The 26936-nt window shown below is 41.2% G+C and overlaps 1 protein-coding gene across 1 annotated transcript; it reads left to right on the plus strand.

The window, feature by feature from the left end:
* Nucleotides 1-267: 267 nt before the first annotated feature.
* On the plus strand, nucleotides 268-2586 carry LOC109686369 (olfactory receptor 11A1-like). Its single transcript, XM_020163647.2, has one exon. The coding sequence runs from the start codon at nucleotides 456-458 to the stop codon at nucleotides 1446-1448; it is 993 nt and encodes a 330-aa protein (XP_020019236.1). The 5' UTR covers nucleotides 268-455; the 3' UTR covers nucleotides 1449-2586.
* Nucleotides 2587-26936: the final 24350 nt, after the last annotated feature.

Here is a 26936-nt window from a genome sequence, read left to right on the forward strand (position 1 = left end):
AGATGAGTGGCTGCCTCAGGGATGTGCATGACTCCAGAGTAGGATCATCTTCCCTGAAGGCCATGGGCACCATTCCCACCTTTCTAGAAGGGTTCACCAGGTGGCTCTCCTGTCGGTACTCGGCCAGGATCACCATGTAAATGGGTTCCTGCTGATGGGAAGAGTGCTATGATGCTCTCTAATTGTAACATTTTTATCACTGAAGAAAAGGTTTAGGAAGGCACTATAGAACTGCGGGAGCTTGGAGTCAAGCAAACTTGAGCTCAAGTCATGACTTTACCATAGTAACCTTGAATAATTGCTTCAATTATTCTTCTAAATAAATAGGAGACAATAAAGCTTGTCTCCAATGCTTGTTGTGATGTATAAATGAATAAATCAAGCTTGAAGGGGTTCATAATAAGATACTGCTTAATATTGGTTATTGTCATCTCTTCCCTTCAGCTCAGATCCAGATGAGGAAGCAATCCAGTGGTGACAGTGAAAACCAGACCACCTGGCTGATTCTAGTGGGCTTTTGGGAGTTGCAACACCTGGGCTTCCTGTCCTTCACCCTCTTTCTTGTCATCTATGTTGTGACAGTTGGAGGCAATGTCCTCATCATGCTGGTTGTAGCCTCCAATCGAACACTCCACACACCCATGTACTTCTTCCTCTGCCACTTCTCCCTCCTAGAGATTGGCTACATCTCCAACATTATGCCTGGGCTGTTACAGAGTTTGCTGAAAGGAAAGGAAGTTATCTCACTGGTCAGCTGCCTGATCCAGTTCTACACATTTGCCTCACTGGCTGCAGCTGAATGCCTCTTGCTCTCAGTCATGTCCTATGACCGCTACTTGGCCATCTGCCATCCCCTTCACTACCCTGTTCTTATGAGCACCTGGTTTTGTACCTGCCTGGCCGGTGGTGCCTGGGTCAGTGGTTTCTTCTTCTCTTCCTTTACTCTGGCCCTGGCAGCCCCTCTATCCCTCTGTCCTGGCAGCAGGGAGATCGACCACTACTTCTGTGACTTCAGTCCAGTTGTAGGACTGTTCTGTGGGAATGTGAGGGTCATGTGGGGAGCTGGAGTCAGCATCTCAGGCTTCCTGACAGTGGCCCCCTTCCTGTTGATTGTGACATCCTATGCCTTCATCCTGAGGGCTGTGCTACAAATACCTTCAGGCCATGGGCGACAGAAAGCCTTCTCCACCTGTTCCTCCCACCTCAGTGTGGTTGGAGTGTTCTATGGCACCCTCATTGTAGTCTATGTAGCCCCAACAAGCCACATGGTCCCCTTGTTTCAAAAAGCCTTCTCTGTCCTCTACACTGTCCTCACTCCCATGGTCAACCCCATCATCTATAGCCTCAAGAACCAAGAGGTAAAAGGGGCTCTGCATAGACTCTGGGGACAGCTCATCCTAAGACACACACTCCTGAGAAGGACAATTTCTTCCTCATTTTCAGCTTAGTCTCTTTCTCAAGACTGGATGGAAAAGACCACCATGATAAAATGATGGAGACTGTGGGATTGAAATTGAATATGTAGGGCTGGGTGCATGGCTCAGTGGTAAACAGCTTGCCTAGTAAGCATGAGGCCTTGGGTTCAAGTCCCAGTACTGCCCCCACCCCAAAAAGAAAGTAAGTGTCTAACAAAATGAAGTAATTCCAATGTTCCCATTGTAATTAGGTAGAAATCAAAATCACATGTCTGGCACAGGGCTTAAATACTATAGTCATTCCATAAATATTAGGTGAAAAAAATGAATTAATTCTAAAAAGAAGGCAAAGCAGGGCAGTAACACCAAGTGGGGAACGTTTGCAAAATCTTAATGCAAGGTGGCGAGGATTGATGTTGGCGACAGGAAAAGAGGGCTTAGGCAGGTGATAATGAGAACCAGAGTTAAGTTATGATCTCATGATATGCTTCCAGTAAAATCTCAGAAATGAAGAAACAAAAGTCTTAGATAGAAAGTCTGTAGAGTAGATAGCAGGAGGATGAGAGGCTCTCTCACTGCACACAGACAGGGCTCTGCCTTGGAAGGCAAAGGTCAGTTAGGGGAGAGTCACTAATGCTTGGAGCCCAGGAGGCCAATTAGGCCACTGCTCTGCCAGTTCCCATTAGTCCTCCTATTGTTGATGTTGGACCAATAAGTAGTAGAGGAAAGGAAAAAGACAATTAAAAAGAAAAAGGAAGGATAAATTAAACCCAATGAGAATGTTTTGAAATTTTGCCTCTGTCAGAGAATCTTTGAAACCTTTAAAAAATGGCCAAGCTTGGTGGTTCATGCTTGTGATACCAGCTACTCAGGATGCAGAGATGATGGCTTTGAGGCCAGCCCGGGCAAGAAGTTAGCAAGACCCTAACTCTATTAATAAGCAAGGTGTGGTGGTGGTATGTGACTGTGATCCCAGCTATATGGGAGGCCATAGGTAGGAGAATCATGATCTGAGGCCAACCCAGGGCAAAAATGCAAGATCCTACCTGAAAAAAACTTAAAATAAAAGAGGGTTGAGGCATAGCCTCAATGAATGAAGATTTCTAGGCAACAGGACCCACAGAACGTGGCTCCCTAGAAATGAGGCCCAGAAGTCTGCATTTAATGACCAACACACTTGCTTCTCAGTAAAGGGAAAAGCTACAGTGTCCAGGGATGGGGGGGAGGGGATAGTAGGAAAACCAAGCAAGAAAGAAAGGGAATATAGACGTTCATGGATGTAAAAAGATATATCCCTAAGTAGTGGGAACTAGAGAGACTGACTTATTAAAAAGGGTGAGTGGGGGGACGTGAAGGGCATTAAAAGATCTGGGACAGACATCTGTCCTGTCTGATGGGGAGGGAATATAAAGAAAGGAGAAAAAATAGGTAACCTGTCTGGAATGTTGCTTGGGAGGTAGGCAGGATCCCAGCTGGGTCTGAGTATTAAAAATGTCTCTGTGGGCTGGCTATGGTGGGACAGAGATGAAGGAGGGCGAGCATGTATACTTGTGTGAAAAACAGAACAGTGAAACCTGCTGAAGTTTTTTTGAAGTTAAAATTCTTTTCTATTATAAAATTTTTTATTAGGATATATTCACTATACAGGGAGGATTTGAACTGACAATTCCAATTAGACTTACATTGTATATTGTTTACATTTCTCCCATCATCTCTCTCCCTCAGCCCTGTCCCCACCTCACCCAAAGCAATTGCAAGAGGTTTTTTAGTTCTGTTTCATATAGGTATATGAAGTCCATCAACCATATACCATCCTGAAATTGTTTAAAGAAGAGGATGAGAGAGAACGATGAAGAGAGTTAATCTAACCAAGGTACATTGTAAGCACATATGGAAATGTCACAAAGAAACCACCCTGTACAACTAAAATATGCTAATATAAGTGTTTTTTAATGTCTCTGTGGTACTCATTCTTTACATTAAAGTCAAAAGTAAAACCCTGTGTTGTGTGTGTGTGTCCTGGAGAGATGACCAAAGCAGAGTAAACCAGAAGCACAGCAAGCTCCTCAGCAAAAACAGCACCCTCCTCAGAATTCACCTCTCATACCACACAAAAGATTCCATTTACCCCAATACACAGGATGTTGAGAACACAGACTAGCAAGTCTTCTATTTAACAATCCCAGATGGTTATGTGAAAAAATAAATTTGAAAACAGGAAATGAAAAATGTAATCATTAAAATATTTAAAGACTCAATAGATGAAGTAAACTGTAGACTTAAAACAGAGAGAATTAATGAATAGTAAGACAATATTGAATACTTCACCCAGAACACAGCACAGAGAGGTAAAGAAATAAAACATCACAAAGCAGTAAAAAGACATAGAGTTTAAGTGGAGAAGTTCCAAAAATTACTGATCGATATTCCTGAAAAACACAGGGGAGAAAATAAACAACAGTAACTGGAGAGTGAAAATTGTCTAGAATTGAAAACAGATACAAATTCTCATTAAGATGTACTCGAGGCTGAAATTGGATTGGGGACGTAGCTCAGTGGTAGAGCACTTACACAGCACACTCGAGGCCCTGGGTTTGATCTCCAGCACCACAAAAAGAAAAAAAAAAAGAGCATGGAATGGTAGCTCAATGTTGGGGTATGTGAATGAGACCTTGGGTTTAATCCCCAGCACCAAATAAAATAAAATGTCCTCAAAATACTAAACAAAACATCCAGACTTTGACACAGACTATCATAGATAAAGAAAACACATACTTGTACTTATTGAGCATTTCCTGAATAACAAAGGTTGGAAATAAGCTAAATGTCCATTAGTAAAAGAATTACTACAAAATGTGTAACAATATAATGAAATGTTGTAGAGTAGCTGATGGGAATGAGAGTAAGTATCAATATGGGCAAATCCAAAACACTTGCGAAGTGGAAAACAACATGGAGAATGGTGTGAACAGTGTTAGGTAATTTGTTAAAGTTCAAAACCACAAAATACTCTTACTGTGTGTGTATATAATGCATATCAAAGACACAAAAACTGCATGGAAATAATATATGCATGTTTAACATCATTCTTACCTCTGTAACAATGACCTTGCCTGAAGGCTGTGTGTTCTCCCAAAGCCAACAATAACTGCATTTAGAAGTAATGGATCACAGAACTGGCATTTTGAGACCATCACCTCCCCCATCGTCTTTTTGTTTTTGTTTTGTTTTTCTGAAGCAGGGTCTTACTATGTAGCCCAGCCTGGCCTTGACCTTTTATACCTCCTGCCTCCACCTCCTGAGTGCTGAGATTACAGATGTGTACCACCATGCCCAGCTCCCACCATCATTTAAAGTTCCCTATTTCCATAAAGTTTGTGTAATTGAGGCATAAACCTACCATCCTTCTTTTACTCCTCTCCCTCATTCCTTAAGAATACTGGAACTTGTTTCATTAGAATGACTCTCCATCCTAAGACCTGGATTTGCCATTACTCTGAGTGATTCAAACATCCATGTTGTCTGATCCAACATCCATTTTGGGGAGCAATACTGGGGTTTGAACTCAGGATTTCAAAATCTAAGCCTTGCTTTGCAAATATCTTCAATTTGCTTACCTATCATCTTTCAGTCACACTTCCCTAGAAAAAAAATCTCACCCCAAATGCATGTTCTTATAGGCACACTCAGAGTAAGGGAGAACTTCTTGACTTGATCCCTGCATGCCTCTACAGATGTATTTCTTGACACTCATAAACTCAGGTTCTGTGCTTCAGCCATAATGATAATCTTTTATTTCCTTGAATGCAACCAACTCTCAGACCTTTTCACTTGTTGTTGTTGCTGTTGTTGTTGTTTGAAACAGGATCTTGCTACGTAGCTTAGGCTGGCCTTGAACTCACAGTCCTCTTGCTTGCCTCTCAAGTGAGGAATTACTGCATGCATTACCATGCCTGGTGCTTCACATACTTTTGCCCTACCTATAACAATTCCCAACAGCTATCTCTAGACCTTACATGAAAAATGAGCAATAAAGATTTATTGAATGGCTCAAGCAGTAAGACTGCCTTCCTAGCAAGTGTAAGGCTCTGAGTTCAAACCCGTGTACCACCAAAAAAAAAAATTTATTGAAATAATTTAATCAGTGAAAGACACGTGAGGGGGAGAATTCAACTATGATATATTTTAAGAACTTTTGTAAATGTCACAAAGTACCCACAGGACAACAATAATATAAATAAATAAAATACATCTCTGAAATGCCAAGGCAAAACCCCCTCAGACTATCAATATATGGGTTTTTTTTAAATGAAGGACAAGGGGGTAAGGGAAAAGGTAGGGGGAAGGGGGGAGAAGTGACCCAAACATTGTATGCACATATGAATAAAATAAAAATTTTAAAAAAGACATACAAGTGACAAACAGGAAAAAAAATGAAGGACAAGAGGGTAAAACAGGTCTTTTCTGGGCATGGGTACTGGTGTGAGAGGGAATGACTAAAGGTAAAGGGAAATGAGGGTGAATATGGTGGATGTATTTTGCATCCATACATGAAAACAGAAGAATTAAACCTGTTGAAATTGTTCTAAGAAGGGAGGAGCAGAAGGAGGGGAAGATATATTGTAAGCACATATGTATTTTTCAAGATGGGGGTATGGTAGATTAAAGATGGTGCAAGTGCTTTGCCCCTTCTTCCCTTAAAGAGCTAGAGCTGGCTCTAGCTTTGACCAATAGCAGTGATGGAAGTTTTTTCCACCAGCCTTGAGGGTGCTGCAGATTTAATTTCAAGTGCTTGGAATGCTAGCACTTGGAGCCCAATTGTCATGGGATGAGAAACTCAAGCAAGTAGAGAGGCCTTATGGAAGATAACTGACTTGTTCCAGCTCATTTCACAGTAGAGAGCCAGCACCAACTCCCAGCCATGTGAGTAAACCATCTGAAACATTCATCTCCTGATGACTGTAATGCTTCCAGATGACACCCGTGGGCTAGAGGAACCACAAGGTTGGGCCCAGTCAACCAAAAGGACTGTGATAGAGACAACGAATGCTTGCTATGTGAGACCTATAAGTTTGGGGACATTTTTAAATGTAGAAATAGGTCCTAATAAAATAACTGAAGGACCCTTTTTTGCTCAAAAAAAGAAAGAAACATGAATAGGTGGTAGATAAATCAATTTCTTATTCTGAGTAAATATTATAAATAGCATATACCACAAAATTGATCCTTCACACCTCTAAGTCAATATCATAGAATACCCTTCCACATATACAGATGTGCCAGGCAATTCAAGATGATCAAAAGGGACTTCATTCTAATACTACCACTATTAATTAGTTTCATGCACTTTCTCAGAAAGTGTTGATCTACTGGTAATCTCCCTTCACAATGTCTACTTGTCCAGCAGACATCAAGACCTCATGCTCTCTAATAATAATAAACTTTTGCTGAACACTTTCATGTATATCTTCTCATCTGGGTTTCTCAACAATCTGTGATGCAGACATTATTAACATTATCTTATAGTCGTAAGAAATAAGACTCAAGTGGGTGAATTTGCCTAATGAATGATTCCAGGAGTCAAAGTCCAACAATTTCAAAGTCCATGTTTTCAGAGTGTTGTCATTCTTGGTCAAAAACAAAGGAGATGAAGAGGAGACAGGGGAAAGCAGATGAAGCACAGACATTATTTTTAACGTCCCTGAAGGCTACAGCATAGGTTTCAGCACCAAGGACAACACACACATCTCTGTGTTGGTTGAGAATAATGAAAGGGAGTAGGGAGCTTTATCGTCTGTGTTAATATTGGGAGAGGAGCTGTAAAAAGGGATGGGTGTGAGAAAAGGAATGGACCTACCACTTTGACATAGCCCAGGGGATGAGCGAGTAGAGGCAGATCTTTGACCTAAATGTGAACAACCACAGCAACCTTTTCCAACCTGACTTTCTTTTCCTCTCCCCCAGGATACTCTCTCTATCCTTGGGATTTCACGTGAATCCTTTTTTCTTGGTTCAACCTTAGCAAATCTTTGTTTGGGATACGTATTGAAATTTTGTCAGAACAAAACATACTCCCAGGAAATAAGAGAGTCCAAAAGAGGAACAAAATGACAGCAGAACACCCAAGATATGCTCATGTCTGCTACATGGCCTTTTCAGGCTCTACTGATGGCTTCCATAATAAAACTCCTCACACCATCATCTCAACATCAGCTGAAGGTTCCCCATGACATCTCCAGCAAAGTCATCAAGTTTTCTAAACAGACAGAATATCATTGTTCCTGGATGTAGGGCTCTTCACTGATATACATCTCTAAAAGGATTATACATCTCAAGGGTGGTCCATATGTGCCATATCCCTGCACATAAAATAAGACCAGTCAAAAATTAGGCCACCCTCTATCTCAGGGTAAATCAGGTACAAAGAGGACTCAGATAATAGGGAGCCAGGCCTGGAGACAAAGGCATATATAGAAATTTAGATACAAAAGTTAGACTTCAAGCCATAGTAAGAACTACAGTCTACCATGAAGAAGGCTCTTCAGATAGGCACAGAGGCTAGATAACTATCTAACTTTCTTATGGAACAAGCACTAGATTTCCCCTAAGAGTGTTTTTATTCTAAGCCTCACTTTTTACCTGACTGAAAGCCCTAGATTTGAAATGAGATGGGAACTCAGACTTTGATCACCCTTAAAAGTTATAAAATGAGAATGGTGGTGTACACCTGCAATCCCAGGGCCTGGGGAACCAAGGCAAGAGAATCATGAGTTCAAGGCCAGCGTGGGCTACATAGGGAGTTCCAGGACAGCCTGAGCTATACAATGAGAGCCTGTCTCAAAAAAAGTGAGAATAACTTTGTATCCTGAAGGTAATTGGTTTCTGTACAGGAATGCTGGGCCTGAGATATTCCTGAGCAAATTAGAACAATCTATAAAGTAATCATCCACAATTGGCACTGTAAAACTTTTCTCTGGAACAAAGACAAGAGGGAATACTAACAGCTTATATTTGCTTGGTGTTTACTGCAGACCAGCCACTGTTCTCAGTGCTTTGTGCTAACATGTCTAATCTTCACAATTGCCCTATGATGCACTATTATCCCTATAGTTTGGATCTGGAATGTCCTCCAAATGTCCATGTGTTAAAGGCTTGATCCCTACACCATATGCTTTTGGGAGGTAGTAGAACCATTAAGAGGTGTGGCCTAGTAAGAAGTTTTAGGTCACTAGAGGCAGCCTTCAAAGAGGATGTGGGACCTCAGTCTTTCCACTCTCTGTTCTCTTTTTAATTTCCTAGCTACCATCAAGTGAATGGGTCTCCTCTGTCACACGCTCCTCCCATGATGTACTATGCCACCAGAGGTCCAAAACAATGGAGTCCACCCGTCATGCACTGAAACCTCCAAAACTGAGCCAAAATAAACCTTTCCTCTTTATAAGTTGATTAACTCAGGTATTTGTTACAATAACAGAAATCTGACTAACACAACTGCAACATCTGTCTTATAAATAATAAAAAAGAGTAAATTCCTTGAGGTCACACATTAATCAGTGGCAGCATTGGTTCTAGACTCAGCAGTCTGGCTCCAGAGTCCATGCTCCACACCATCAGAGCCCAGGATGCCGCAGCCAACACAACACCCCTAAAGTAGTCAGTCTCACCCTATCAGACCCTATTAGGCCTTATTGAAAATTCAAAACTTTTATTATCTCCTTTAATGTTCTGAAGTGAAATCTACAGATAAGTATCTTCACACATAATTTCATGAAACATAATTTAGTACAACACCTTGTAGTAGCTGCCAATACAAGGAAATAGTTTATGTGTTTTAATAAAAATGCAATCATACCAGAAGACATATAATAGGATGCTGGACCCAAATAGAGAACCACTATGAAAGCAGTAGCTGAAAACACAGATGGAAAGAAAGACTTCCAAGGATTCTTAGGTCTCAGAAATGAATACCTTCTCCACAGAGGAGGCACACAAGGAGGAGACAGTCTCTGACTCAGAAAATTAACTAAGGGTCACAGTTGGATCTGTAATACACATATGAATGGGAACAACACAAGGAAACTCCCTGTGTAGCTATCTTTATCTCAAACTAGAAAAATTTTTCATTTTATCTTTTACGTTTTTTCTTCTACAAACTCAGAAAACAGAAGGGCAGAACAAGTTTTGGTGGGGAGGGTTCAGTTGCCACTAGTGGGAGGGAAGAGGTTACAGGGAAAGGGGTAGGAGGATGAATGTGGTACAAACAATGTGTACACACATATGTAAATGCAAAAATGATGCCTGTTGAGACTGCTCCAGGAATTAGGGGAGGGAGGATGGGGAAGAGAAGTGGAGGGGGGGATTTCAAGAATGATATATGTGATACACTGTAAGAACCTTTGTAAATGCTACAATGTACCCACACCCAGCACAATAAAAAATAAACCAAACAAGTAATGATGCCAAATTAAGAATATTTAACATTCAGTTGAAGATTATGAGGCAGGAAAACTAGCAGCACAGATATGAGGACAAAAATAAGTCAACTGAAACTAGCCAAGAACTAATGCAGATGTTAGAACTGGGAGAGAAAGAAATCAACTACATTGCATACATTCAGAAAGTTAAGTAGAAACGTCAGAGAGAGGAAAAGACCCATATCAAACATCCATGGAATTAGTCTCAGATTAGATTCTACAGCAGAAAACATTGGGGAACCTGAGGTCATCCGCAGATAATCTAAAATGAAACGCAAATGAGGGCCAGCAGAGTGACATAAGTGGCAGAATGCTTCCCTAGCAAGAGTGAGATCCTGAGTTCAAACCCCAGTACCATCCAAAAGAAAGTGAAAAGGGCTGGCACTCAGAAGAAACTATTTTACCAGTGCCTAACCTAAAATTTTATCAGAGTCTAACCTGCTTTGGGGAAGGAAAATAAACCCCATCCCCGCTAGCTGTTCTGTGCCACATAAGGAAGAGGAAAAAACTGAAAAACACTGGTAAAGTTCACAGTCCAGGGCACAAGCTCACCAAAAGACTGAGATATAATTATAAAACTGTAGAATGTTTCTCCTTTCTCTACACCTTGCATGACATTACTGAAGGCTGTTCCTTTTACCTGTGCATCACATCCATCCTTCAACAAAAAAATTACAGGGCAAGGCTGGGGATGTAGCTCAGTGATAGAACACTTGCCTAGCAAGGAGGCCCTAGATTCAATCTTCAGGACAGAAAAAAAAAGTTACAGGGCATGCTAAATAATAAAAACGTGGTTTGAAAAAAAGTAAATTGCACAGTTTGTAGAGACTGAATAGGCATCAGAACCAGACTCACATATGACAGGAATGTTGGAATTATGCAATATGGAAACTAAGACTGATTGATATGCTGAGGAATTTAATTGAAAAAGCAGACAACATACAAGAACAGATGGATAATGTAAGCAAAGAGATGGAAATTCTGAGAAAGAATTGGAAAGAGACTAAAGATCAAAAACGCTATAAGAAAAATGCAGAATGCCTTTGACAGGCACATTTGCAGATTGGGCATGCTGGGAAAGAATCTTTGAGCTTGAAGATATGACAATATAATAGCTAAAAATTTTCTTAAAACTTGGGCTGGGGATACAGCTCATTGGTTGAGTGCTTACTTAGTATGTGTGAGGCCCTGGGTTCAATCACTAAAACAGTAAAAAAAATTAAAAATGGACTATTCCATTCTCATACACCAATGGTAGGAATGTAAAATTAGTAAAACCACTTTAAAAAACAGTTTGGCCTACATTCTTCCTTTAGTTTCTTCCTGATGAATGTCCAGGACTTTCCACTTATTTCCATTTTCATAGTAGGCTCCCAGTATAATAATTGTGGAATGAGGGGAAAATGATCTAAAACATCTCAAAGAATCCATTATTTGCTTCTGTCACTGTAAAAGTGGAGTGAAAGACTGAGTACCATGTGAAGCCAAAAGAGGAAGCAATTATTCCTCCTGGAAGCAGAGGTATTAGTTAGGGTAGACTCCCTGAGGAGGTGGTGTTTAAACTTCACCTTAAAGGGTAGAAAAAGATTCTTGTGGACAATGTCAGGTAGAAAAAGCTATCCCAGGCAGAGAGAATAGCCTGGGCAGAGGCAGAGAGGCTGACGACCACGGAGGGCTCAGGGCACAGAGACTCAGCATCTGCCCCATCTCTGCCCACCCCAGATGTTGTTTTCTTTAGTATGCTATTTTTTTCCTTTGATTTGCTTTGTTTTGGTTAGACAGAGATCTACACATTATTCTTTAAGGGAGAGAAAGATAGTTACTGTCTCCCTTCCTTCCAAAGACAAGGCAAGCATAGTGTAATGAGCAGTTGAGAAAAGGCAGTGATCAGAATGACCCATGCAGACCTGGGGCATGGTGTTTCCAAAAATGAAATAGCTTGGAAGCCTACTAAATTCTTACTTGATCTGTATAAGCAAAAAAGCTCTAGGTCAAGTGAACCAAATTCTAACCTGAATCATAAAAGCAGAGTCACAGACTAGGCACCAGAGGCTCACATCTATAATCCTAGCTACTTGGGAGGCAGAGGTCAGGAGGATCACAGTTCAAAGCCAGCCTAGGCAAAGAGTTCTCAAGACTCTGTCTGGAAAATATCCAACACAAAACAGGGCTGGCAGAGTGGCTTAAATGGTGGAGTGCCTCGCTAGTAAGCATGAGGCCCTGAGTTCAAACTCCAGTAGCAACAAAAAATAATAATAATAAACTAAAAGCGGAGTTACAGCCCCTCTCAGTTTCCAGACTTGAGCCAGTTTACAAATTCTGAGTTTCTTGGAGGAAAGGGAAGCTGGGTTCCCTTGAAAAAGAACTCTGATGCACTGACAAAAACTTATACTGTTAATCTTTCTCCCAGCCTCCCTCCAGAAGAAGCTATGACCTATTACCAGGGAAATTGCACATTGAGGAAAAGGAAACAATCAGACTTTTTCGGGGTGAATGGACACCACCCTGAATTATTACTAATTCCAGGAGGTCCAAAATATCCCTCTAGTTCACCAGCTAGAGCGGAGGCTTACGAAGGTCAGGTAATCAATGGAGTTTTAGCTCTGATTCATCTCACAGGGGCCCAGTGTGATTATTCTGTGGTTATTTCCCCAGGTCCAGAATTCATAGTTGGAATAGATGGACTTGGCAATTGGCTTAATAAAATAGTGGAATGGTGTTCTGAAGACTTGGTTACAGCACTACCTAAGTGCAGGACTTCAGGACTGGAACAAGGTTCTTTGTGTGCTAAGTCAGCATCCAGTGCATGGTGTTGAAGCAGGGCTCATGGGTCCAGGAATCATAGGAGTGGAACACTTGCGATTATCCTTAGTGGCCCACTAGCAAAATTTTGACTTCCTATTTCATGACCTTGTGCTCTCTGTCCTAGAGGTCTTTGTTCCAAAAACAGAATGCTTCCACAGGGAGACACAGCCTGGACACTTTGGATTCCTCATCCCTCTGAATCAACATGCAAAGAAGGGAGCTTCTGTGCTTGCTGGGGTGATTGGTCCTGACTACCAAGGGCAAGTAGAATTGCTACTCCATAATGGAGATAGGGAAGACTGTACACAGAACACAGGAGATTCCTCGGCATCTCTAATGTTACCATCCCTATAATTAAAATCAATGGAAAAACCGTAACAACCCAATTCAGACAAGAGCACCAATGGCCCAAGCCCTTCAGGAATGACAGTTAGGTAAAGAGCCACGGCTAGAGGATCAGCCTGATGAAGACAAAGGGAATTCAGAATAGACCATTAAAGAACATAGTTATAATGCCACGTGTGGCAATTGGACCAGCTACAGGAACAAGGACTTCTAAATTTTTTTCTACACTCAACTACTTTTTAATTTTTTATTAACATAAATAAATTATACAAAGGAGTTTCATTGTGATGTTTACATACATGTACATATGAACTTAACAAGGACTTTAGTCATAAGTATTTCTTCCTTATTTTGATGTATGTTTGTGTATAAAATTCTTAAAAGCAAATATGTTTTTCTTCCGTCTTAGTCTCTCATCATGTAACCTAAGATTATTGCCTTTATAACATAACATTTAAGTATTACTAATTTTACATCATAGCATTTAAGTTATGGGATATCAAGAAGAGCAAATATCACTCAAGAAATTTGCCTTCTCTTCTGGGGAAGAGATTAATACATTTTTTGTTTTGCACTGGATAGTTGTATCATGTTAAATACAATTACAACCACCTAACTTGTTATTTTCTTTATTTGAAGATTTAGCAAGGTTTAAGAAGATACACACAGGTGCCAATTTAACATGGGGTGGTTTTGTGATGGTTAATTTTATGTGTCAAATTAACTGGGCCATACAGTGCCCAGGTAGTTTGTTAAACATTATTCTGGGTATATTTGTGAGAGATCAACATTTAAATCAATAGACTGAATAAAACAGATGGCCCTCTCCAATGTACATGGGCCTCTTTCAATCTATTGAAGGCCTGAATAGAATAAAGGTTTCAATAAGAAAGAATTCTTTCTGTCTTTGAGATTTAGAGATGGTAGTACTGGGGTATGAATTCAGGGCTTCATACTTCCTAGGCAAGTGCTCTACCACTTGAGCCCTTCTGCCAGGCGTGTGTGTGTGTGTGTGTGTGTGTGTGTGTGTGTGTGTGTGTGTATTGGGTATTATCGAGACAGGGTCTCACAAACTATTTTCCCAGGCTGGCTTTGAACTGAGATCCTCCCAAACCCTGCCTCCTGAGTAGCCCACTCAAAGACACCTTTGTACTTGGAATATATAAGAGACAACAGCATCCTGGATGTACCAGCCTTGGATTTCACTAGAATGCAGAAATGAGGTCCATTATCATCTCCCCCCTTAACTGCTTCTTTGCAGTTTACAAAGGCCAAAGTCTTCAACAAGGGTGAGCAGCCTGAAGGCCCAGGGAATGGATGGCTTCTCTGGCTACAGCTTGGCAGAGTGTGAATATGAACTACTCACACTGACAAAGAGACTCCTTTCCCAGCCTGGAAACCTCTCCCTTTCACTTCACAATTTCCTGTCAAGACTCTGTGATAACTAAGAGCTGCTCCTACTCCCCTGACCATAACTCCTGACTGGCTCTCCCTCTCACACTCTCTACCAGGGACTGTCATATCTAGAGTAGGTTTTCATCTGCTTCTCCCCAAAATTACTTTCCCATCTCATGGCCTGGACACAGTTAGTTCTGTGGACACAGCTAGAATCTGACTTCCCTTTTCATTGCCCTTTGCTTTTGCCTGCATTATTTTTAGCCCAGGTTTCTATAGCACAATAGGTTTCTGCCTCCCACACTCTCCCCTGCCCTTTTGTCTGCTGAAAATCAAATCATATCTGCTAACTTTGTCTATGGGTTGTTCTATTAGTATCATAAGGGAACTACAGTGGGATTGTGAGAATGAAAGTGAGATGAGGCCAAGGGTGCAAGAAGGACTGAGAATCTGTCATCCATCTCATTGGTGAGAAGACATGAAACTGTTTCAATTCCCTTTCTTTATCTCTCCATGCCAAAACCTAGTGTTTCTTATCAACCCAAAGAATCATTTTTCTGCTCTTCCTTCCTAGGATTCTCCTCCACCACCTCTCGTCCTCTTCTCTCACATGTACATTGGGATATAAAGCAAAAATGAAAATAACAAGTGTAGATATTTGGCTGGGAGCTGGGGCAGGAAAGGTAATTGTACACTTAGCATGTAAGCTAATTGTTGGTTAAGACTGGGAGTACATAATGGGATTATAAATGAACCTCTGACATTTAGGGTCTCATAGTTTTTACATCTCAATCTTACAAACAGACTTTCAATTCTGAGAGCAGTGGTACAGCACAAGTTATGTTTCATCTTCCCCATGGTGAATTGAGTGACTGCTCATCAAACACTGCTCTCCCTTTTCTATCCATATTTTTGCTTTCTCTGACACAGGGGCTTGCTTGGTTGAGTATTGCCACGGACCTAGAGAGAAACGGGAGGGAGTGCATATTGAAAAGAAAGACTCGGAGTCTGCATGAAATTTGGAAGCAAGGGGGAAGCTGGGGACCTGAGAAAGGACGCAGACCCAGAGTGCTCTCTCCTTCAGGATTTATTGAGTTGCTGTGTATAGCTATTGATCATGAAGCATATGTGGTTTAATAGTTAACTTCTGGGCAAAGTAAGGTATATTTACAATCTTCTGTGTTCTGAGAAAAAGCACATAGCACTATTGAATGCAGGAACAATCGTGCATGCAAGGAACTCATAGTTCTTGGAACAATACTGAGAGGATACTGTTTTCAGTATCACATCCCATGTCCAGATACTCGGTTTCCAAGTAATCTGGCTGTACGTTCATGAACTTCTGAAATTCATTACACTGCATGGTCTTCAACAGAGTACAAGAGTAACTTCAATACCCAGGACTTTAATGGAAAAATGCCAATGGCAGTAGTAACTATGGAATCTTCCAGCTGAAAAACTGGTAGTACAGAGACACAAGAATTCCTCAGAAATGCTGGCAACACATTGTGCAACAGCAAGGACACTAACTCCTCTGAGGGCTGAATGAAGCAGGGCCAGGCAAAATAGGATCAACCCTGAGTGCTCTGCTCCCTAACACCCTTCTCCAGCCTGTACTAGAGAAGCAGACTATTGGAACCAGAAGAGCCCATACATCCTCACACTAAAACAGGATTCCATGGAGATCTTCTTATCACAAAGGAGGAAGCAAGAGCCACTGGCCCATGACTAAGCCCCCTGATTCTCAGACTCCTTTTCATCTTCTGCATTCATGGGTTCCCAACCCTCAAGACATGTCAACCTGTCTCTGGTACACACATTAAACACATGGCAGCCTCCTGAAAACAAAGGCCCTCCCTGGTAAATCAGGTCCTGGATTAGTACGCAGAAATAGATCCTAATCAAAGGCAAGAAAACATAGGCAAAACAGAAGGCAAACCCAGAAAGGGACACCATAGATACAAAGGATTTCTGAAATTCAGTTTCTTCAGAATTTATCTTTAAAAATAGACCAAGTATTGGCCAAGTGGGGTGGCTTGAGCCTATAATTTTAGCTACTTGGGAGGTGGAGATTGGGAGGATCAAGGATGAAGCCAGCCTGGGTGAAAAAAGAAAAAAAATCACAAGAGCCTGTCTCGACAAATGGCTGGGCACAGTGGTGTTTGCCTGTCATCCCAGCTATGACCCTATCTCAAAAATAACCAATGCAAAAAGGGCTGGAAGATAGGTTCAAGTGGTACAGCACCTACCTAGCAAGTGTGAGACCCTGAGTTCAAGCCCCAGTACCACCAAAAAAAAAACTATTGAAAATAGAAAAAGGGATTTTTACCTCCCCACTCATCCACCTTTCCTTTCAAAATTTATAGATGATGACATCAATTAATGACATCCTCTGTGCCATGAGGGATGTCTGCTAGGTGAAGGGAATGTGAAGAACAGAGGCCAGCCACTCTGCAGGGATGGATCCAGACAATATCTGGACCGTTGATATGAACAATATCTATGCTGTAGGATTTTCCCTGGGGTTGAGGAGGGGGCTAAGACTGATCTCTTGGTATAAAAATGAGCTGGAACTACACTGTGATGCATTTATCCCAAGCATCACTGCTATACCCACCACAGGTGTCCTGGACAGGCAAGTTCTCTCTACCTGGAACTCTCCCACAGCATAAACTCCAGCATCTGAGTACCCCTACCTACTTCCAACCCCTGATCTATACTTTCTTTGTCTCTTGGGTGATTCTCAGTAAAATCTTGCAAAAGCAAGGATTTTTCTACACACCTGACCGGCTGTAGGCTGTGAAATTATGACTGAATATGGCTCCTGCAGAAGGAGGGCCATAATGGGCCAATTCTTCCAGCCTTATGGTCTGGGTCCTCATGGACTTTTGTTGCCTATATAGACAGCTGGAAATCCTGCTCTTTCCAAGCCTCCCATTGAAGTTTCCCGTATTGTCTCTGGAAAAAAAATGGTTAGAGAAAGTCTTTACCTGGGATTTTTTTTTTTTTTAAAGACAAGGTCTCGCTATGTAGTTCAGGCTGCCCTCCAATTCGAAATCCTCCTGTCTCTATGTTTCAAGTGCTAGGATTACATCACCATCACGCCCAGACAAGAAGCTCTTTTTTTTTTCTTTTGGTAGTTTTGGGGTTTGAACTCAGGGCCTCATACTTGCTAGGCAGGCACTCTACCACTTATGCCATATCCTCAGTCCAGGAACTTCTTGAGTGTTATCCACTCTGTGTTAAAATTGACAGTTGATATGCGATTACGGAAGCCAGCTCTTATGATGCCAACTCTAATGAAATTCATTTAGTGGAAGTTAAGTCATCTTATTCTCCATCACCAAGAAGGAAAGTTCAAGATGAAACAGAAAAAAATCAAGGGAGAGGCTTAGTTTAGAGATGAGGGAAAAGATGGGAAGAATATAAGAATGATTATATTGACTAGTATAAATTATTAAAATGATGCAAAAGAGTTCCAAAAATATGATGCTATGCATTGATTTGTCGTTCACAAGAATCCAAGATGGTTAGACAGGTTTGTTTGATATCCACAAAGACATTCAGAAACCCGAGTTCTTTACATCTTGTATCTCCACATTTTCTATAGCAGTGCTACTCAAAGTGTGGTCTGTGAACCTGCAGTGTGAGCACCTCCTACCAACTTGTTAGAATGCACACCTACAATTCCAGCACTCCAGAGGTCTCAGAGGCCTGTGTCGCTTCCATTTATACTCCACAGGTAAGAATTTAATCATATGCCCTTCCTAGCTACAAGGAGTCCTGGAAAATGTAGTTTATAGCTAGGAAGTCATGTGTCCTACTACAATACTTATTACTATGAACACAGAATGGATTTTGGTGAACAATCAGCAGTTTCTGCCATAGTAATTAGTAAGTAGCTTGACAAAGTGAATCCTAACCACGTTCAGTTGCATAATCATTTTCAGCAAATGTTTCACTAAATAAATATGACTCATGTGATATAACCAGAGTTGTATTTTTATGTTCCACCATCCCTTTAAATTTATACTGCGGCAGGTTTTTCTCCCCACTCTGCCCCATAACTTGTCTGGTCACCCTAAGGAATGAAAGCATATCAACTCTGTCCAAGGAATCCTCCCTTCCTCTCTCTAGCTCTTTTCTTGGTCTCTCTGTCACCTTTTATAGACTAGGAAGGCAAAAATAGACTCCCATGATCTCTTTTGTAAATATTTCCAGTCTTCCATTTCACTATGGAATGATGCATCTGTGGTCTGAGGCCTGTGCTGAAACTAAAATGAAATTTCCCTTTTAACTTTCTCTCTCTGTCTGTCTGTCTGTCTGTCTCTCTCTCTCCACTGAGCTACATTCCCAGTTCAGATTTTGAGATAGAGTCTCACTATGTTGCCCAAATTGGTCTCAAATTTGCTATGTAGACCAGGAGTGCTGGGATTATAGGTGTGTGTCACCATGCCCAGCTAAAACTAGATTTAATTTCATCCTTGCCACACCTTGTGTATTATACAAAGCAGAACACTGAGGGCTCATTCCCTGATTGGCATTGTCACAACTTAGTCGCTCCTGAAGCTGCCCCTTACAGTAGCCAGCATTCACAATGGATGTCATCACTCCTGCTGCTGGTGCTGGTGCTACAGTTGCTACAACTGTTGGCTCAAATCCTTTCCTTTGTCTTGTGGGCAACACCATGACTAGGTTCCAGTTGAGGGTTTCCAGGTCCAAGAAGGAGTGAGTAGGGGAACAGTAGGATAAGATGAAGAGAAAAGAGAGGCCAGCTTATGGTCCTGCACAAGTATCCCATAATTCTATATTAGGACTAATCTTCCCCCAATTCTTCTAGAGGAAGTTCTCTGAACCTCCACATTGCAAGAAGCAGCAAGATAGGCTCTTAAACCTCCCAAAAACCCTGTCCCTTCCTATGGCAGAAAAAAAATTATTATTTCTAGTTCCTAACTCCTTCCTCTGTTGTATGCTCTTCTAGAACACTGCATGGACAGAGTATGCTTTCTGCATCAGATTAAGGTTGAGCTTTGGCCATAAGACTTGTTTAGGCCCTGAAAATGTCAATAGATATGACAAAAGGAGAAACTGCACAGGTGTCGTCTGGCCTCTTGTGCTCCTGTGATTACTGCATGCCCCACTGTGCCCTGCCACCTCCCCACACCCCAAAATTAAACATGTGACACAGACCTGATCTCAACCCAAATCTTCATGCAGTATAGTCTCCTCCCCACTTCACTCTACCACAACCCACAAGACCTAGGAGCAAGATAAATAGGGCTGCTGTAAGCCACTGAGTTGGGGGGTGGTTTTTGACCCTCAAAGAAACTGATTTAATGCTCTTTCCCACCTCATAGCTTCTCAGAGTACTCCTTTTTCATCTCCACCATGCGCTTTCCCCACATAGATGGGCAGTTCTGTATCATGAGGACACAGATTCTGTACCACCCTTGTGGATTTGCATTACTTTTTTTCCCCATGCTGGCGATGGAAGCCCAGGTCTTGCACATGCTACAGTCCCAGCCCTTGCATTGCATTTAATTACAATGTTTCCTGAACCCTTACTTTATGATTATTTGCCAAAAAGTGTGATTTAAATGGCAGAACCTGTCCTTTGTTCCATTATAATCTGAAGGAAGGAACTTAAATTCACCACCTAGAATAATCCAACCAGTAACTAATATAGTTGGGACCTTAATGTATGCACATGTGAATAAATGAATAATTTTTAAAAGAAAGAAAGAAAGAAAGAAAGGAGGGAGGGAGGGAGAGAGGGAGAGAATGAGGGAAGGGAAGGGAAAGGAAAGAGAAAGGAAAAGGAAAGGAAAGGAAAAGAAAATGTAAAGAGAGTAGATGTTGTGTGCTATCACCACAAAAATGGTGAGTATGGTAATGTATTTGTTAATTGGCTACCAGAAATGTTGCACAAGATAAAATGTGATGCTATCGGTCAATTTACAAAAAAATAAAAATAAAAATCTTAAAAAGAAAGAAATTTAGCAGCCAGAGGGAACTTGAGATTCTTCAGGATGAGTTTTCAAGCAGATTTAGAAACTACAGGTACACCTTGCAGCAGGTGAAAGGTCATTTACAAATGTCAAGGAGCTGGAGGGTGCAAAAAGATAGAAAATTGGTTCTTAGGGATGATGGTTGCAACATACTGAGCCCCATAGAGACAGGCCGGGGCACGTAAGCACAACGCGCACACTGGGTGACTGCCTGCCTGAAAAATAACTAAACACAGGCACAGGAAATCCTAAGAGGCCAAGAAGCAAAATATCCTCATCCGCATTCTTTGTGTAAAGAAAGGGGAAGCACAAGAGGTAGCTTCGGTCAGCTTCTTAGAGTTTTCTAAGTGCTCAGATATGGGGAAGACCATGTCTGCTAGACAGGAAAATCAGAAGACATGGCCAAGCAACGAAGAGAAAGAGAAATGGAAACCTAAATCCGTCTTAATGGGGTAGCAGAGACATTCAAGGATCCCAAAGCACCCAGAAGACCTCCTTCAGTCTTTTTCTTGTTCCCTTCTGAGTATCACCCAAAAATGAAGGGAGAACATCTCAGTCTATTCATCAATGATGCTGCAAAGAAACTAGGGGATATGTGAAATAAAGCCACTCAGAGGACAGGCAGCTTTCTAAGCAGAAGGCTGCTGAGCTTAGGGAAAATGAGAAAAGGAAATTGCTGCACAGTGAGCTAAGGGAAAGCCTGGGGCAGCAAAAAAAGGGAGGCATCGAAGGGGGAAAACGCAAGAAAAGAAGGAAAACAAGGGTGAGGAAGATGAAGAAGAGGAAATGAAGATGAAAAAGATGGTGATAAATAAATTTGGTTCTGATGCAGGTATTTTTTTCCTTGCCAATAAAGCACTTAACTTCCTTGTACAAAACATTTCTTTTAAAGAAAAAAAAAGTTGAAATGTAAAACTGTATAAGATTTAGTCTTAAAATATGCATGTCTTTTTTCATATAGTTAACACAGTACGGAATGTGTCTTTAGGTAGGTGGTAATCTCAGTAGTCACCAACCTTGCCTGGTATCAAATGGGGGTTGTAAATCCCACGGAAATTTAAGTCAGGTTCTTGATTGGGCATAGCCTAAATTTTATATATGGGAATGGTACTTTTGTTATTATCAGTTGTCTCTCAGGCAGCTTATATGAAATACATGTTCTATTAACTGAATACCACTCTAACTGAAAAAAAATTGCAGCTATTTTCTTGGCATTCTGAATACTTCTATATCAATACAATCTGTTCACAATGAAATAGGCTCGGGGAAGAAACATATATGATCAAAGTGTCAGAGTAGTTCCCAGTCTTTTTTTTTTTTAATGCCATTTTTCCTCCCTCAGCAGGTCATTGGAGCTCAACAGGGCTAGGCGGAATAACTCCCCACTCTTTTACAGTGCTTTGTCCATGCTAGGTTCTGTTCCTCCTCTCCCTTTCCATTTTGCTTTGCTTTCTTTTCCTTTTCTTCTTCTCCCCTTTTCATTCTTCCTCCACTTTAATCCCCTTCTCATATTCTCCCCACTCACCCTCTGAGTTTCAGCAGATTCCACCCCTAACCTACAAGGTCAGGTCCCTAGTGTCCTCTTGTGGTCATAACTAATTACTATAGTCATTTGTCCTGCTCTAACTTTGGCCAGAAAGGAGCAGACAGAAACTGACCTGATGACAGACCATACTAAAATTGACTATTGAACCATGCTTCAATTTTGTGTTCTATAGTTGAAAAGTTGGCGACAACAAGGTAGTGCTTAAATTTTAATTCAATAATTGTTTATGACCTCAATATAGATAGATGATAGAAAGAAAGATCGATAGATAGGCCAGAAACTTGTTATTATAGGATAATAGCAGTGCCATCACAGTCCTGGCACAGTGAAGGGAGTCAATTTCCATTAAATAAGGAGACAGAAGCTGAAATACACGGATAATAAGCATTTAGACAGACTGTTATTGCTAAGAAGGAGAAGGGAACAATCTCAGCATAAAGTAGGGTAAGTAGAGGTCAAGAAACTGAAAAAAGATGAGTGTGGTGGTTCACATCTATAATCTCAGCATTCACCTATACTCCCAGCATTCAGGAAGCTGGTGTAGAAGGATCACTAGTTCAAAGCTAGTATGGGCTACATAACAAGTCCCTGTATTGGAGATGACACTTTGAAACACTGCTAGTGTAAGTCTTGATCCTCCAAGAAGCAGATGCCAAGACAAGATTAGATGTCCAAGAGATTCATTAGAGGAAACATGTCAGGGAAAATGAGAAAGGAGCTAGCAAAGATGGGGAGAGCCATCAGACAACAGGGTGTCTGACCCTTGCAAAGGAAAGACAGGAGGAAAGAAGGTTGGAGGGTGCAGTGCAATTCCTCACACGTCCCATAAGGTGGATGAACAGCCCATAAGACAAAATCACCATCAGAGTCCAGCATCTCATCATTAGCATTTCTATACACTAACAATGAGCAAACTGAAAAAGAATGTATGAAAACAATTCCATTTACAATAGCCTCAAAAAAAATCAAATACTTAGGTGTAAACCTAACAAAAGATGTGAAAGACCTCTACAAGGAAAACTATACACTTCTGAAGAAAGAGATTGAGGAAGACTATAGAAAGTGGAGAGATCTCCCATTCTCATGGATTGGTAGAATCAACATAGTAAAAATGTCGATACTCCCTAAAGTAATCTACATGTTTAATGCAATTCCCATCAAAATTCCAATGACATTCATTAAAGAGATTGAAAAATCTACTGTTAAATTTATATGGAAACACAGAGGCCACGAATAGCCAAGGCAATACTCAGTCAAAAGAACAATGCAGGAGGTATCACAATACCTGACTTCAAACTATATTACAAAGCAATAACAATAAAAACAGCATAGTACTGGCACAAAAACAGATGTGAAGACCAGTGGAACAGAATAGAGGACCCAGATATGAAGCCACACAACTATAACCAACTTGTCTTTGACAAAGGAGCTAAAAATATACGATGGAGAAATAGCAGCCTCTTCAACAAAAACTGCTGGGAAAACTGGTTAGCAGTCTGCAAAAAACTGAAACTACATCCATGTCTATCACCCTATACCAATATTAACTCAAAATGGATCAAGGATCTTAATATCAGACCACAAACTCTAAAGTTGATATAGGAAAGAGTAGGAAATACTCTGGAGTTAGTAGGTATAGGTAAGAACTTTCTCAACGAACCCCAGCAGCACAGCAACTAAGAGATAGCATAGATAAATGGGACCTCATAAAGCTAAAAAGCTTCTGTTCATCAAAAGAAATGATCTCTAAACTGAAGAGAACACCCACAGAGTGGGAGAAAATATTTGCCAGCTACACATCAGACAAAGGACTGATAACCAGAATATATAGGAAACTTAAAAAACTAAATTCTCCCAAAACTAATGAACCAAAAAAGACATGGGCAAGTGAACTAAACAGAACTTTCTCAAAAGAAGAAATTCAAATGGCCAAAAAACACATGAAAAAATGCTCACCATCTCTAGCAATACAGGAAATGCAAATTAAAACCACACTAAGATTCCACCTCACCCCTGTTAGAATAGCCAGCATCAGCAACACCACCAACAACAGGTGTTGGCGAGGATGTGGGGAAAAAGGAACCCTCTTACACTGTTGGTGGGAATGTAAACTAGTACAACCACTCTGGAAAAAAATTTGGAGGCTACTTAAAAAGCTAGACATTGATCTACCATTTGATCCAGCAATACCACTCTTGGGATATACCCAAAAGACTGTGACACAGGTTACTCCAGAGGCACCTGCACACCCATGTTTATTGTGGCACTATTCACAATAGCCAAGTTATGGAAACAGCCAAGAGGCCCTACCACTGACGAATGGATTAAGAAAATGTGGTATCTATACACAATGGAATTTTATGCAGCCATGAAGAAGAACGAAATGTTATCATTCGCTGGTAAATGGATGGAATTGGAGAACATCATTCTGAGTGAGGTTAGCCTGGCCCAAAAGACCAAAAATCGTATGTTCTCCCTCATATGTGGACATTAGATCAAGGGCAAACACAACAAGGGGATTGGACTTTGAGCACATGATAAAAGCGAGAGCACACAAGGGAAGGGTGAGGATAGGTAAGACACCTAAAAAATTAGCTAGCATTTGTTGCTCTTAATGCAGAGAAACTAAAGAAGATACCCTAAAAGCAACTGAGGCCAATAGGAAAAGGGGACCAGGAACTAGAGAACTAGAGAAAAGGTGAGATCAAAAAGAATTAACCTAGAAGGTAACACACACGCACAGGAAATTAATGTGAGTCAACTCCCTGTATAGCTATCCTTATCTCAACCAGCAAAAACCCTTGGTCCTTCCTATTATGGCTTATACTCTCTCTACAACAAAATTAGAAATAAGGGCAAAATAGTTTCTGCTGGATATTGAGAGGGAGCAGGCAGAGTGGGTGGTAAGGGAGGGGGTGGGGGCAGGGGGGAGAAATGACCCAAGCCTTGTATGCACATATGAATAAAAAAAAAGTCCAGCATCTCCCAGGAAAGAACCTGCCACAGTATTTCTGCCATACTCAGTCAACAGCTAGAGCAGGCTAAGAGAAGTATGGCCTTAGTGTGACTATGGTGCTAGTAGCCGGCAAGAGAAAGAAGAGTTGCTAAGAGCAAAACTACAGGATTTTGGCTAGCCATTTTAGTCCTTGTCTCCAAGGAAGTCAAGGAGAGCCTCAGAGAAGGAAGAAAATCTGGTGTTTGATCCTGGCTGAGCCTGCATCTTGAGTTGCTCCAAAAGTAGTGACGTTCTTACAGAAGAGTGTCCCAAACCTCCCAAGATGGGAGCCCTTGGAATTCCAAAGAAAGAAGCATAAATGCCAGGATGATAAGTTCAGAGCTTTTTTTATCATTTTTTATTGTTGTTGTCTTATTTTTTGCAAGGCTGGGATTAAATCCAGGGCCTTGTGCCTACAAGGCAAGGGCTCTATCTACTAGGCTACATCCCTAGCCTAGGGATATAGGAAGATTTGACTCCCCACCTTTCTCTCCTTAAACCTTGTCCTCTCTTGCTGGTGGGGAGTATATGACCCCTGGCTTTCCTGTGCCCCTCTGTCACTCCTGCTCTCCAAGGTGTTCTGCTCTCTCCTGATCTTGATGGGGCAGTTCCTCAGGACTTTGTCCTGGTTCTCTCACACTGCCCAGACTTCTGCCCTGAGGCCATCTCATACTTTCCACAACCTTCAAAGCCATGGGGAGGAGATGACTATGACCAAAGTACATTGTATAAACATATGAAAATGTTATAATGAAATTCATTATTTTGTACAATTAATATACACTAATAAAAAATAGAGGACTAAAGGCATGGCTCAAGTGGTAGAGTGCTTGCCTACCTTGCAAGCCCAAGGCCCTGAGTTCAAATCCCCGTATCACAAAAAAAACAAAATAGAAAAAAAGTCATCTGTATGATTAGCTTCCACTGTGGACCTCTAGCCTGTGCCCATTGCTGAGCCTCCACATCTGATGTTCAAATCCTGCCTGGAATCGCCTGTATGCCTCAGGGATAAATTGGACATATCTAAACTGAAATTTGAATCTTTCCCTCTAAAGCCATCCCTTCTCTAAACTTCTCATATTGAATAATCCTTCTATTCACCTTAGCCAGAAACCTGATGTCAGCCCTGTATATTGATTATAGCTCCAAAATATGTCTCATTCATTCATTCTCCTCTTCCTTTTCTTTTGCAGTGCTGGAGTTAGAACCCAGGGCTTTATGCATGATACAAGTGCTCCACCACTGATATACAGCCCCAGCCCAGTTTTTTTCACTGTTGCTATCACCATCTCACTCTTAGCTCACTTCATCTGAACTACTCCACTAGCCTTCTAACTGATCTCTTCATTCTTGTCCATATTTCCATTTCTATTAAAAACTCAGATCATAATACTTCTGTTTAACTTTCATTATCATAAATTAAAACTACTTACTAGGCCCTATGTGAGCTACCCCTGTATCCCTTGGACCTCATCTTGTGCCTCCCTTCCCCTTCTCTAAGTTCCAGTTACACAGGATTTTTCCCCCAAAGTCCAACCTCTATTCTGCCTTAAAGTTCTTCTGTCTGCTCTTCTTTCTGACCCTCCATCTTCTGTTAGTCTGCTGATCTTATCCTCTTGCCCAGAAATCCCAACCTCCAGCCCATTTTAATTTAGGTGGGCACTATATACCTTATCATGGTAGTACAAATACATTGTGTGTATTTGTTTAGCATGCATCTGCCTTTCCCAGTAGCCCATAAATATTTTGGGACTAGGAAACATTTTGATCTTGCTCATTGGCACAGTGCATGGCACAGAGTAGGCATTCAGTATGTATTGGCTACTGAATAAATTTGAAAAATTTGACTCTAGATATGATTGCCCATGTCAGGCTGTTACTGGTGGTTGGGGTTATTCCAGATGTTCCTCAGTTCTTGGGTACAATGTCTAGTTTAGGATGCTGCCACAGATG

Source organism: Castor canadensis, chromosome 8 (assembly GCF_047511655.1).
Source record: "Castor canadensis chromosome 8, mCasCan1.hap1v2, whole genome shotgun sequence".
In the NCBI taxonomy this organism is placed as follows: domain Eukaryota; kingdom Metazoa; phylum Chordata; class Mammalia; order Rodentia; family Castoridae; genus Castor; species Castor canadensis.

Coding starts and splice junctions, on each gene's coding strand:
- LOC109686369 (XM_020163647.2), top strand. CDS start 456: ATGAGGAAGCAATCCAGTGGTGACAGTGAAAACCAGACCACCTGGCTG.